Source organism: Megalobrama amblycephala, linkage group LG19 (genome assembly GCF_018812025.1).
Source record: "Megalobrama amblycephala isolate DHTTF-2021 linkage group LG19, ASM1881202v1, whole genome shotgun sequence".
NCBI lineage: Eukaryota > Metazoa > Chordata > Actinopteri > Cypriniformes > Xenocyprididae > Megalobrama > Megalobrama amblycephala.
This window is the reverse complement of record NC_063062.1, coordinates 36,875,235-36,890,148: the sequence shown is the minus strand read 5'-3', so window position 1 is coordinate 36,890,148 and position 14,914 is coordinate 36,875,235. Positions and strand designations below refer to the sequence as shown.

Here is a 14,914-nt window from a genome sequence, read left to right as displayed (position 1 = left end):
AAAACTACCCAAACGCTGGGTTGTTACGTCTGACCCAGGAGCTGGGTAACACAAAAACTACCCAAACGCTGGGTTGTTACGTCTGACCCAGGAGCTGGGTTACACAAAAAACTACCCAAACACTGGAAAAATAACCCTCCCAAAAAATGGGCTCAAACCAGGACTTGGGTAAAAATAACCCAATGTTTTTTATAGTGAATTGTTCATTGAAAGGTTCTTTGGGAAGCCAAAAATGTCTTTGCTGAATTTTTAAGAATGTACAAAATAAATTCATTCTCCAATATGTTCTTCTCTACATGTTTCAGAAGTTAATCATAGGAGATTTCAAATAACCTCAGAAAATGAGTCAACAAGTGCACTTAATACATGGCTAACTAAAGATGCATATCTTGTTGTAATTTTTTGTAATTGTTGCATCAAATTATTTAATAAAAACTGGTGGTTAAAAGCTCCTGAGAATCTAGTGTTTCCCTCATGCATTTGCATTGTTTCACCACTGAGGGGCAGAGTTTCTATAAATTATGCCATTGCTACTTTACTTTATAGCTTCATATCTTGCTGTCATGCTTATAAATGTTTACTCTGCTTTTATCCGTTCAGCATTACATTCGATATTTACTATAAGTGAAACACTCACATACACTTCTAAATGTAGGCTAACTAACTAATCTATTCGCCTTATACATAATGTTTTAACTTAAGGTACACAGAGACATAAGGCATTTATTATTTTCTAATTATTATTATTTTTAATGATCTGGGGGCATGTTAGCGGATAAAATGCATTAAACGAGAGAAGCGATGAGGGTGGAGATTAAAGCAGCGGGACTGAGCGCCATCATTTATAATCTCGAGCATCTCATGTCAGTCAGATCACAGGACAGCAGCTCAATGTGACACATGCAAACTCACTGCCAGCTCTCCTGTGCGTGTCTGAATGTTGGGAAGCACAGCTTTAGTCCTGGAAAATAACCCTGTCATCGTGGGAAAATGAAATAAACTCTTCTCAAGATGATGCGAGGATACAGACCGGTGAGTAGATGCATTTGTATCGATGTACAACTGTGCAAAATTACACTTTTAACAGTTTGGCTGTTCTGTGAATATCATGCATGCTTTTCCCACTGGAGAATCATTTGAACTTGCTTTTTCCACAATATTTGAAAACGTTATCTTCTCATGTTCACAAACATACATTTTAAACATTTAAATCATCATTTTTATTTTTTATTTAATAACTACTGCTAAATAGGCTACTATATTGTGCATTAATAACAGTTTTATAATCTCTTACAAGATCATTTGTGATATCTCAATTTACATACAGGGATAAAGGTGTGATTGAAATATTACTTGCACAAATAACCCCTGCATGTGTTTTTAAATTATTAATAAGAATGATTTTAGATAACTTAACCCTGATTAGGACACCACAATAAAAATATTTGTTTAAGAAATATTTCTTTAACAATTGCACACTTTTTACAGTGTGATATCAAGAATAGATTATTCATTTTAGTGCGTTTTTTCATACTTATGTCAATATATGAAACAGATGAGATGTTTGTACAAAGATGGAAGCTGCAGCTGTAGCAAAAGCATGACTTAAAGGATTAGTTCAGTTCAAAATTAAAATTTCCTGATAATTTACTCTCCTCCATGTCATCCAAGATGTTCATGTCTGTCTTTCTTCAGTGGAAAAGAAATGAAGGTTTTTGAGGAAAACATTCCAGGATTTTTCTCCATATAGTGGACTTCACTGGGGTTCAACGGGTTGAAGGTCCAAATGTCAGTTTCAGTGCAGCTTCAAAGAGCTCTACATGATCCCAGACGAGGAATAAGAGTCTTATCTAGAGAAACCATATTTTTGGTAGAGAAACCAAAATCCTGGAATGTTTTCCTCAAAAACCTTCATTTCTTTTCCACTGAAGAAAGAAAGACATGAACATCTTGGATGACATGGGAGTGAGTAAATTATCAGGAAATTTTAATTCTGAACTGAACTAATCCTTTAAAGATCCAAACATTGCAACTGCAATATGGCTTTTTTATTAAACTCGTGGATCGGAGGATTACAGTAGCTTTACCTCAGGAGACCCCAGCGTTTCAGACACAACATCTTTTTAATGATTGGTCGGCTGCATTCATATAATCCCATAACTTGTCGTCAGCCTATATTAATGCCTGTTTCTATGTCTGCAAACCTCATTCTCTCTTTCTTCTCCTCAGACTCCAGTCTCTAACTCGACTCTGTCCTTCTGTGGCACGGATAACTCCTCGGCGTATAAGGTTGATAATGGCCTTCTGAATAACGGCTGCTTTTTGGACGCTCTAGGTGTCGTCCCTCATGTCTTTTTGCTGTTTAGCACCTTCCCCATCCTCTTCATCGGTGAGATGCTTTCTCATATTTCACAGTTTATGAACGTGGGCTGGTTTTCAAAGCACTTCTGCGAGATTCAAATAAGAACATGTCATGTCGAGTGCATTGCACAGCTAATTCTGAAGAAACTGTGGTTGTGTTGCGTAGGCTGGGGCAGTCAGAGCTCGAAGGTTCACATTCACCACAGCACGTGGCTTCATTTCCCCGGCCATAACCTCCGCTGGCTGCTCACCACCGTCCTGCTCTTCGTGCTGGTTTGTGAGATCGCTGAGGGAATCGTGTCGGACGGGTGAGAACGACCGCTCAATGATCGCCTCGCTTCACTGATTATCAGCTCTTTTGTGTTTGTCAGTTGTGCAGTTATTTAGCCATGAACAATAAAATGGTTTATTTTATATCTTTTATATCATAATTTGGTAACACTTTAGTTTAGGATCCTAGTTGCTTATTAGTATGCATATTACTAAAATATTGGCTGTTTATTAGCACACATTAATGCATTATTCTGCATGACCATATTCTACATCCCTTAATCAAAACCTAAACTTAACTACCTTACTAACTATTAACAAGCAGTAATTAGGAGTTTATTGAGGCAAAAGTCATAGTTAATAGTGAGAATTGGACCCTAATCTGAAGTATTTTTACATCATAATATTCTTAATTTAATAAAATAATACACAGTATGCTTAGACAAAAAAGTTATTATTTAAAATGAAGAATGAAGAAGAAATATTGTTTGTAAAATTAACCAAATAAAATTCTACAAATCATGTACATTTTTATATTCAAAGGAAATGCAACACAGAATCATAGAATATTTGCTGTTCAAAATAAGATTTTTTCTTTTGAAAGAAATTAATACTTTTATTAAGTATGTATTAAATTGATCTAAAGTGACAGTAAAACATTTATAATGTTACAAAATGTTTCGATTTCAAATAAATCCTGTTCTTTTGAACTTTCTATCCATCAAAAAATCCTGAAAAATAAAATGTATGACGGTTTACACAAAATAACAACTGTTTTCAACATTGATAATAATCATAAATGTTTCTTGAGCAGCAAATCATCATATCAGAATGATTTCTGAAGGATCATGTGACACTGAAGACTGGAGTAATGATGCTGAAAATTCAGCTTTGATCACAGGAATAAATTACACTTTACTATATATTCACATAGAAAACAGCTGATTTACATTATAAAAATATATCACAATTTTTACTGTATTTAAAAAAAAAAACACTAGCCTTTTAATACAGATAAATCCTGGTGTTCAGCACAGAACGAGTGTGAGTCTGCTGCAGTGTTTTACTAACTCCATCAAACTCTTCTCCAGGTTTAATCAGTCCCGTCATCTTCACCTCTACATGCCAGCAGGGCTCGGGATACTGGCTGCCGTCACTTCCATCGTCTATTACCACAACATAGAGACCTCCAACTTCCCCAAGCTGCTTATAGGTATAAACAGACCCGACAGCATGAGATTCAGATCAGTGCAGTTATTATTATCCCTGAGATAAACACTGAATGTTGTCAAAATAGTAGCAGCTCTTATTCTATATCGAAATATTTCTCTTCTTCTCCAGCGCTGCTGATCTATTGGACTTTGGCCTTTATCACCAAAACCATCAAGTTTGTAAAGTATGACGATCACGGCATCGGCCTGAGGCAGCTGCGCTTCTGCATCACAGGACTGCTGGCGCTTCTGTACGGCCTGCTGCTGGGAGTCGAGGTCAACGTGATCCTGCGCAGGGTGAGAGTGTGTGGGGTCAGGGGATTATAGGGGCGCAGAGAGAGGATTAATGAAGACAGCGTCGTTTAATGGAACTGTTGTTTAAAATAACTGTCTTATTCCATTTTTAAAAGCTGTTGACTTCAGCCGTAGGCAATCACAGTGTGCTGATATACAGCCATATCGCACGGCTACGAGTGTGATATTGCGTTTATACAACAGTTAGACGGCACGAGTGTGTAAATAAATAAGAACAACAACGGAGTGTCTTTAAATCCCTCTTTTGTGCAGCACTACTTTCTTCCGCCACAGATTAAAATCTCAAGTTGACAGTTTGACCAAGCCTCCGTTATTCTGAAACGTCACTTTAGAACTAACGTTGAGTCCCTCCATTGAAACTCATTGTATTTTGTAATAGAGGGAGAAAGATCGCCTGAGCGAGCATTACCTGTGTCTGATATAACATTCGCTCTTCAGGTCGTTGTCCATAATATTATGCATAACCTGATATTGCTGAGTTCAACATGTTCCTGGGTCAACATTTTTGACATTCAAATCAACCAATCAGATTTGAGGGACAAATTTACAGATTATGTCAAGTTTAGGCTTAAAATCATGAATTGGTGTTCCTACATCAGTGTTATTCATCTATCATTTCCTTCTGATTTTTGGGATAACTTATGGGTAGGGTTAGGGGTAGGAATAGGGTTAAGGGTAAATTTTCATACTAGAATGTTGTTCCAGGATCAACAAAATATGTTGACCCAGGAATGCATCTAACTCAGCAATATTAGGACGTGCATAAATATTATATCCATTATAAAAGTCCATTTGAATGTGTGCTGAGGAAAGCAATCTTTGTATTTGTCCTATTTACAGTTAAGGGAATTTTCCATAACAGCGCTAAAACAACGTCCTTTGTTTACAAAAGTCCCTTTCAATTTAAAAGTCTCTTGCGACTGAATCATTCACTCGTAAGGTTTGTTGCCATCTAATGGTGTATTAATGTAACTTTCACTCAATCCGTATTACGCACTAATGGACCCTTTCTCAATACCAAATACAACATATTATTCATATAAAATAATATTTATTGAACAACAATATTTAAATGAACAACAATAGCCATTATAAATGACAATAGAAAATAAACTCAATTGTACAATTCAGTCAAACGTACAAAAGCAGTGCTCTACAGGATGTAAGTTAAATATAGCCTTTATATTAAATTATTAAATTTAACATAGCCCAATTCGATTCAGCAACAATAGATTAATAAGACCAAAGATTGCCTGTTTTATGCATCCAAAATGAATTATATCTCATGTTTAACCACTAGAAGAGCCAGCGATCCCAAAAGCACTGGCCGAGATGAAGCTGTTCTCAGCGGGTACTCGAGCACTGAACGACCGCTGATGGACTGGAGCTCACATCTCTGAAAACGTCTAAATAAATAGGAAAAATAAGTGCTATAATTAAATATGAGTCTCATGTTTCAGGTCTAAACAACTACATTCACACCTAAAAAACTACAGTTCATGGTAACAAGTGTAGGATTTTCTAAAAAAATATGGTGGATTTGCTCGGCCGCGATGACAGTCGCTTCATGTGGATTGATACAAACGGTAAAAATGTAGGAGTGTCGTTATCTCTGGAATATTTCGTGGCTCTCAGCCAAATGGGACATTATTGTAAGGTATTACCTAATATATTGAAAAATACTTGTCTGAGAAAGTGCCTAGTAATCATTCGCCTCCATGTCAGACAACAAGTTTAGCCATGAGGACATTGTTGCTTTAGGTACGGCATGATCCTCTCTGTCTGTTGCATAATAGCACTGCTGCGGCTCCATGTGAGATTAAAATGCTGAGAAACTGTAGTTTACAGCTGAATCAAATGGCTCTGCGATGCACAATACACTTCTGTTGACGTCTGACAGCTGTTTGGTTCCCTGCACAAATCCCTCACTTTGACATAACTCATCTCTGGGAATAATCCCATCTCGTAACCGGCCTCACACTATTAGAATAAAGTTTTGGACATTTACTAGATGGGGAAAAACCCCAGCTAGGCTACATACATCCATGATTCAACATTAAGTGGAAAGCTTTCCAAAACAGGAGAAGCTGTTATAGCAGCAAAAGGCAGAATTATTGATCATGACTGTGTTCTCGGTTGGGTTTCAGCGCTACATGTGGTTTCCGTATCCCACGGAGGTGAAGCCACCTGATGACCTTCAGGATCTGGGCGTTCGGTTCCAGCAGCCGTTCGTCAACCTGCTGTCTAAGAGCACGTACTGGTGGATGAACACCTTCATCACCTCTGCACACAAACGACCCATCGACCTGAAAACCATCGGCAAGCTGCCCATATCCATGAGAGCTCTTACCAACTACCAAAGGCTCCGCAAGGCCTTCGATGCACAGATGGTACGTTCATTTCCTTCACTGCGTCAGAGCAATCTGTCACATTAGAAGAATTATGAAGTTCTACAATTTCGCTTTATTCTATTGAGACATTTATGATTTAGTAGGCACGAACGAACAAAATACGTATATTTATATATATATAATTCAGTTTTAAATATATCATTTTAAAAGATTATTAATCTAGGTTAAGGGTCATTAAAAAATACACTTGTTCATTGTTAATAATGCATTATATACAGCAGTGTTCAAAGGTTTGAGATCGATAAAATTTCTAAGTCTCACCAAGGTTGCATTTATTTGATCAAAATACTGTAAAAACAGTAATATTGTTAAATATTATTACAATTTAAAAGAACATTTTTCTTCGGAGCCTCGCACATGATGTGCCGTAAAAAAATACTAATCTGTTCCCTCGATTTATTAAATTGAGCACACGATTTACTAATTTGTTCCCTTGATTTGCTAAATTCTGTGTATGATTTACTAATTTGTTCCCTAGATTTGCTAAATTTTACACACATTTTATTAATTTGTTTCCTCAATTTGCTAAATTTTATGCACAATTAATTCGTTCCCTCGATTTGCTAAATCATGCACATGATTTACTAATTCGTTCACTCAATATGCAAAATCATACACATGATTTACTAATTTGTTCACTCAATATGCAAAATCATACACATGATTTACTAATTTGTTCCCTTGATATGCAAAATCATACACACGATTTACTAATTTGTTTCCTCAATTTGCTAAATTTTATGCACAGTTTATTAATTCGTTCCCTCAATTTGTTAAATTCTGCGTATGATGTACTAATTAGTTCCCTCGATATGCAAAATCATACGCACGATTTACTAATTCGTTCACTCGATTTGCTAAATTTTATGCACAATTAATTTGTTCCCTTGATTTGCTAAATTCTGCATACGATTTACTCATTCATTCCCTAGATTTGCTAAATTTTATGCACGGTTAATTTGTTCCCTCAATTCTGCGTATGATGTACTAATTCGTTCCCTCGATATGCAAAATCATACAAACGATTTACTAATTTGTTCACTCGATTTGCTAAATCGTGCGCACGATTTAGCCTACTATTTTTTCCTGCATGTCCTGTGGGGGGCTCCATAGTTTTCTATTTGAATAAATTTCAAAATATAATGTATTAGTGCAGCCACTGCACCAGTGAATATCCAGTATTTTCAATGTTGAAAACAGTCGTGCTGCTTCATATTGAATAGAAAGTTCAAAAGTATTTATTTGAAATAGAAAACATGTGTAACATTGTCTTTACTGTAACTTTTAATACATCCTTGAATATTTGTTTATTTTAACTCCTTGCTAACACTTTTGAATGGTAGTGTACAGTATGTAGGAATTGTGTGATACATCTCTGTTTACTGTATGTAGATATTCATATCTGTCTTCCATCACCGTCATGAACATCATGTGAACCGTTCAGAAATCACTGGCCTCTTTTGACCTTTGAAAGTATAATGCATTGTGGAGCGTACAACAAAAATACAGAGTGAATATAGACAATATTTATGATATCACTCAAATTATAAGTGCAAATGGTTCATGAAAGGCCAGTGATGTATAATCCGGATTAAGAGCTGCATGTAAACAGACATTACATAAATTTAAACAGTTCTCTGCCAAATTCAGAGATCTGCAAACTTATTTTTTTGGCAGATCCTTCCTGTTGTTTTTGTTGTTTTGTAGACATGCACTTTTATAACCAGACTGTGTATGTCCCTAATACAGCAGAATTACTTTTATCCCCTTTTGTCCTGAAAAACAAAAGTGACTTCAGAAACACTTCAGATTAAGCCCTTTATGTAAGATATGGTAGAAAATGTGTTTGGGTGTGGAATTTACATAATCTGTACATGAGTTACTAAATTACCAGTTTAGAGATGATTAAAATTAAATATAGTCACCGAATCTCCTAATCTTCGTCTGTCATTCCAGCTGGTTTTGTCACTCTGAGCTCAGTGGTTCACCTGTCCTCTCTCTCTCTCTCTCGGTGTGTGCAGGAGGACGGTCCCGTCCCGCTGAAGGGCTCGAGGTGGATCTGGCGTTCCCTGCGTCAGGCGTTCGGCAGACCTCTGTTGCTGAGCATCACTTTCCGCTTCATGGCCGACCTGCTGGGCTTCGCCGGGCCGCTCTGCATCTCTGGGATTGTTCATCACATCAGCAGCGACAATCACAGCGCTCTGCCTCCGGTACCAATGCAAATAATACAGTATTTACAGAGGCACAAACAGGTGTTTAGACACTTAAACCACACTTAAATTGACGTCCAACTCATGTGTGATTTGAGAGCTACATGGAAATGGAATAAAATTGACACTTTACAAGGTTTAAGGTTTCATTTGTTAACATTAGTTCAGTCATGATAACTCTCGGAGGGTTTGGCATGGGGATGGATATGATGATGTTAATGTATTTTGTTTTGGTGGAATAGATCTGCTGCACTGCTGATGCTGTAGAGCAAGTACAGAGACTACATACATACATGCATTGCTGCACATATAGCAGATCTAGCTGGGCGAGGTGGAGGGTTTTCTGATTTTGCTGCTTGCAGAAAACGTAGATCCAAACTATTTAAAAGTTAAGAAGCACGATCATTGGGCCGATTAGATGTCACTGCAAAATCAGATGTCACTGTTCGGTCAAAAAAAGTTAACATTTTGGCTTTTTAGAATTTTTTACTTCATCGGAAGGGTACAAAACTTGGTAAAGGTTTGTAGTGTTCGCGGTCAAAAATGAGCGCATTGGAAAGGAAATTGAGCAAATTTCATCTAGTGACGTTTGGTACTGCGGCCAAAGAAAATCTTACTGAAAGCTCATTTCTTGAGATATCAAACTCTAATTTGGAACACAACTCGTTTAGATTTATGGCTTTGATTTTCTTCAGCAATCTGCCTAGTGTCATCTTTACAAAGAGACCAAACTTCAGTCTGTGCTCCAAAGATTTCAAGATTCATGGAAATTTCATTTTCAGGTCTATGCTCAAGTGATTAACAGGTTTGATGGTAAGGAGTGGTATAGAGTTTTAAAAAATGTCAAAACGGCATCTAGGGATGCAAAAATACGCCTTATACAGTTTAAGATAGTGCACTGTTTTTACTGGACCCCTTCCAGACTGTTCAGGCTTGGGTTAAAAGATACACCATATTGCTGGAGATGTAAGACTGATGCCCTCTGGTCCTGTACAAAAATTCAGGATTTCTGGATAAAGGTTCATGAACACATTTGCACTGTTTTGGATACTCGGGTGTCCTCGATTGTTCATATTAGGTGGGTGGACAGACAGTGACATAAGACACTGGTACATACCAGTTTAATGATTGGCAGACAAATTCTTCTTAGGAGCTGGAAGTCAGAGGAGGCGCCTTCCTTTCAGGAATGGATAGCAGAACTGCATTTGAAAATATGTCTTATAGACAGATGGATAAATTAAATTTATTTTATAAGAAATGGTCCAGATATTTATCTTATCAGGAAAAGGGGTAGTAATTATTTTGTGAAAGCTTCTGCACCTGTTTTTTTTTTTTTTTTTTTTAATTATTATTTATTTTTTATTAGTACTATTATTCTCCTTTTTCACCAATATATGCTGCAAGTTATGCTTATTGTATTGAATTGTATAGCCAAGTTGTGACCTTAAGCTGTAGTGGGGATTTCTTGTGTGTGTTAGTGGGTGTTGATATTGGGGTGAAAATGTTGATTTTTGTACAGATGCATTAAGTTGTATTCTGAAAAGTGCCTGAAAAGCAATAAAAATGTTAATCACAAGAAGTGATTAACAGGTAATAAATGGATCATAACTATTCCATAAATATAATTTAGCACCATTAAATTCCCTAAAAATACAAAATATTAAATATCAAGGTAACACTTTACAATAAGGTTCATTAGTTAAACTTTAGTTAATATATTAACTAACATGAACTAACCATGAGCAATACATTTGTTACTGTAATTACTAATATTCGTTAATGTTAGTTAATGAAAATACAGTTGCTCATTGTTTGTTCATGTTAGTTCACTGTTAACACGATTTTAATAATGTATTAGTAAATGTTAAAATTAACATTAACAAAGATTAATAAATGCTGTATAAGTGCAGTTCCTTATTAGTTCATGTTAACTAATGTAGTTAACTAGTGTTAACTACTGAATCTTATTGTAAAGTGTTATCAATATCAAAACATTATCAAACTAAAATATAGTACATTCATTTCATTGAAATAAAAAATAATAAAACAAATTTTTGTCATTTTTTATCGCAACACAATCAGCTTTAGAGTTTCATGACTGAACTATATAACTGACTACATTAGGTATCATGAACTAACAATCAACAGTTGTATTTTTTAACTAATGATAACAAAGATAAATAAATACCTTAATGTATTGCTCATTGTTAATGCATTTGCTAATAGTAATGGGAGCGTATTGTGAAGCGTTAAATAGAGCTGCATAAAGAGTCTTTCAAATTCTCCTTTTGTGTTTCACTTGAACTTTATGTGTGGCTAAAGTGTCCGAATAACCCTACAAAGTTGTTTTTAAGACCTATTTGCATTTACAACAAAAATTGGAATAATATTTTTGCCCCTTTTCAGAATTAAAGTACTTTTCAGAGAGCAACAAAGCAGCATTATATGGTAACAGCTGGCACTGTTATGTGACATCTGTATCACTGCAACCACACTGTTTCAAATTCTACTCAGATGGCACTTTGAATGTGTAATATCCATGTTCCTGAACACTGAGTGCAGACAAACACTTAGGAAAATTGCTCTGCGTTTCTCTTCAGTAACTGTAAAATCTCATGCTGTGGCGCTACATAATATTTGTCACTTGATATGCAAATGCTTTATGGAAAACCTGATTCTTTTTCCTCTGTTTTTACAACCACAGAAAGGATGATGTATTGTCTATCTCATCACATGATCAATTTAAACACACTTAAGTGGCTTCAAGAGCGCAAAAATGGCTTTGATATATTGCTTTGAGATGGTTGAGGCATATTGCACGCTATTAGATGAATGTGTGCACTTGAGCTTTAATAAATATGCTAGTTTTGCATTCAAATCACATTATTCTCCTCATATTCTCCATTGTTGCAGCTCCTCTCTTCCCAGTCTGTCAGTAACGCTCTGTTTAGTTCCTGTCTCTATGAAGCCCCTCCATCTGAAAAGCACAATGTGCTCTGATTGGTCGGCTGGAGCAGTGTGTTGCGATTGGTGTTTGGGAAATGTCCCGCCCCTTACCATAACTGCCAGGAACCGCAACTCAACCAGGCCCCGCCCCTTTATTCTGCGCATGAATTATTTAAATGAGGAATATTGTGAAGATGGAGGCGTTTCAGAAACACTGACACTGATATAGAGAAGAACTTCTGCTGGATGGACTGGAGCAACATTACACACTAGAGAAAGATGTAACTGGTCAGTGTTTTACACACTTCACACACACTCTTTTACACACTGTGTTTTGCAGGTGAAGCTGCTTGGAGTGCACTTCATCTCGTCAGAAGCGTTCTTAGCGAATGCGTATGTTCTGGCTGTGCTGCTGTTTCTGGCGCTGCTGCTGCAGAGAACCTTCCTTCAGGCGTCTTATTATGTCGCCATTGAGACCGGAATAAAACTCAGAGGAGCCATTCAGGTATGATCAACGGACTGGCCTGTTTTTATCTTCAGTGTTCTGTTAAAGTCAGCATGAAACAGTGCTCGTTTTTCTAACTATTGTGCCATATATCTGAGAGAAACGCTTCACAAACAAGGACAAATGTAGGGCGGGGCTTGATTTTGTCTGTGGGGAATTGATTGGATTGTTGTGGTTTGCTATTGGTGGATCTCATGTGAGTGACAGGTTGCTCCACCCTTGTCATCAGAGAAGAGATGAAGCTGCAAGAGGGAGGATGAGAAACAATGAATCACAAATACTGCAATATTCCCTAAAAATACAACAACATCCGTTTGATTTTATGGTGACTTTAACCCCTTAAGATCCGGTACCATTTTGCTGGATTTGGCCTACCCAAATTGAAAAGCTTCCCATACCCACATATAGTGATCCAAATTCAAAATTTTGGTGTTATTTTACAGGAAAGCCGTTGAAGTTACATAAAACACTGCTGAAAGTGATAAAAATGGTAGTATATGTTATCTGTGCTGTAATAAAGCCCCTAAAAAAGAGGTGCTTTTTTATTTTTATTGTTATAAATTCTTATTTGAAAGTGTATAACTTGCAGTAGCACCATGCAGACAGTTCTGGTTGTTTCCACTAGATGTCAGCAAACTCTGGGGAAAAGAATTATGTCTCTATTATGTTGTATGCAAGAGTTATTCAAATGCACCTGAAGGGAAGAATATTACTTTTTATGTAATTTCCGCTTCATGTAATTTCTGCCTACACAAATGTAAAGTCTTTCTATAACGATATACAGTGGTATAAATACAATATCCCAGTGTCATTTTACAGAAAACCCTATGCAATTACATAAAACACTGCTGAAAGTGATAAATATTATAGTATATGTTGTCTATTTGTAGCTGTTTGTGGCTGATTGAAGCAGTCATCGGAGTTGGAATGTGACGCTTGTCTTTTTTCTCAGAGTGATCATATTTCACTGCACGATTCTTTGAACTATGATTGTCACACAATGAAATAAACTACATGGGCAAATTCCTTAGAATGAGAGCTTTCTTGTGATATATGACTTGACTGTTTTGTTGAAAATATAAAAAATACATTTGCGTAGAAAATTTTCTTCGCAATCGTTTTTCGTAAATTCGTAAATGGGACCAATGCAATTGTAAGCTTAATTTTACTGCTTTATGTATCACAAAAACAAAAGTTGTGGTATTCTTTGTAAAGTGTAGATTCTAAGTTTCAAATGATACCAAATATGGGGTGATACCATATAAGGAAGCCTTTTAAATTTATGTGTAAACATTATAATGTGGTTTTCAAACCCGTATACGGGTTGGTGGAGCCAATTGGTTAGATGAAGATTAATGGCAATCCTTTGATATTTTTCTGGTGTTTTGGAAACATCTCGTCATTGTTATTTTCCCTACAGACTAAGATCTACAATAAGATCATGCGTCTGTGCACCTCTAACATGTCTATGGGTGACATGACCACGGCCCAGATCTGCAGTCTAGTGGCCCGCGACACCAACCACCTCATGTGGTTCTTCTTTCTCTGCCCCAACCTGTGGGCCATGCCGGTTCAGGTTAAGATGATTAATTGTTTCATTTAGCATTATTCAGCCACCTAAATGAATACATGCATGTATTGTGGATCGTGACGTATGATTTTCATGTGTAGATTGTGATTGGGGTGTTGCTGCTGTACTCTCTGCTGGGAGTGAGCGCTCTGATCGGCGCGACGGTCATCGCCGTTCTGGCCCCGCTGCAGTATTTCGTAGCCACTCGACTCTCACGGGCGCAGAAGAGCACTCTGGTGAGCAATTCAGTCATAGTGATTTGCAGTTTGGATAGATACTGTCACTACACAGTAAATATATTAACCCTGTAAAGCCTGGCAAATTTTTATTTAATGATTATATGTAAACATCTTTTATGTAAAATATCTTACTCAAGACAGTACTAAATAAAAAATAACATGCATTTTTTATTATCTCCTTTTTTTTGTTAAAATTATTCACATTTTCACAGATTCTGCAAGTGGTTCATATACTTTTTCTTGCAACTGTAAATATCAGTCATCACTCTATATCTGCCAATAATACAGTACAGTCCAAAAGTTTGGAACCACTAAGATTTTTAATGTTTTTAAAAGAAGTTTCATCTGCTCACCAAGGCTACATTTATTTAATTAAAAATACAGTAAAAACAGTAATATTGTGAAATATTATTACAATTTAAAATAACTGTTTTCTATTTGAATATATTTCACAAAGTAATTTATTCCTGTGATGCAAAGCTGAATTTTCAGCATCATTACTCCAGTCTTCAGTGTCACATGATCCTTCAGAAATCATTCTAATATGATGATCTGCTGCTCAAGAAACATTTAATGTGTACAATTGTACAAAATATTTGTGTACAATATTTTTTTTCAGGATTATTTGATGAATAGAAAGTTCAAAAGAACAGTGTTTATCTGAAATCTAATCTTTTGTAACATTATAAATGTCTTTACTGCCACTTTTGATTGATTTAATGCATCCTTGCTGAATAAAAGTATTCATTTCTTTAATTTCTTTTCAAAAAAATAAAAATAAAAATTCTTACTGACCCCAAACTTTTGAACGGTAGTGTATAATGCTACAGAAGCTTTGTATTTCAGATAAATGCTGTTCTTTTGAACTTTCTATTC

At 36.2% G+C, this 14,914-nt stretch overlaps 1 protein-coding gene across 4 annotated transcripts in view; it reads left to right on the top strand.

The window, feature by feature from the left end:
* The first annotated feature begins 583 nt into the window (after positions 1-583).
* abcc8b (ATP-binding cassette, sub-family C (CFTR/MRP), member 8b) overlaps positions 584-14,914 on the top strand; it is a 40,697-nt gene continuing 26,366 nt past the window's right edge. For 2 of the 4 annotated variants that reach the window (XM_048169192.1, XM_048169190.1), the window contains exons 1-10: positions 584-1,032; positions 2,230-2,389; positions 2,528-2,669; positions 3,723-3,844; positions 3,973-4,139; positions 6,305-6,547; positions 8,590-8,778; positions 12,065-12,229; positions 13,650-13,805; positions 13,901-14,035. In XM_048169192.1, coding sequence (XP_048025149.1) covers positions 1,012-1,032; positions 2,230-2,389; positions 2,528-2,669; positions 3,723-3,844; positions 3,973-4,139; positions 6,305-6,547; positions 8,590-8,778; positions 12,065-12,229; positions 13,650-13,805; positions 13,901-14,035 — 1,500 coding nt within the window. In that variant the 5' untranslated portion in view covers positions 584-1,011. The remainder of the gene's footprint in view (positions 1,033-2,229; positions 2,390-2,527; positions 2,670-3,722; positions 3,845-3,972; positions 4,140-6,304; positions 6,548-8,589; positions 8,779-12,064; positions 12,230-13,649; positions 13,806-13,900; positions 14,036-14,914) is intronic. The other 2 variants (XM_048169194.1, XM_048169193.1) reach the window with 1 other exon arrangement.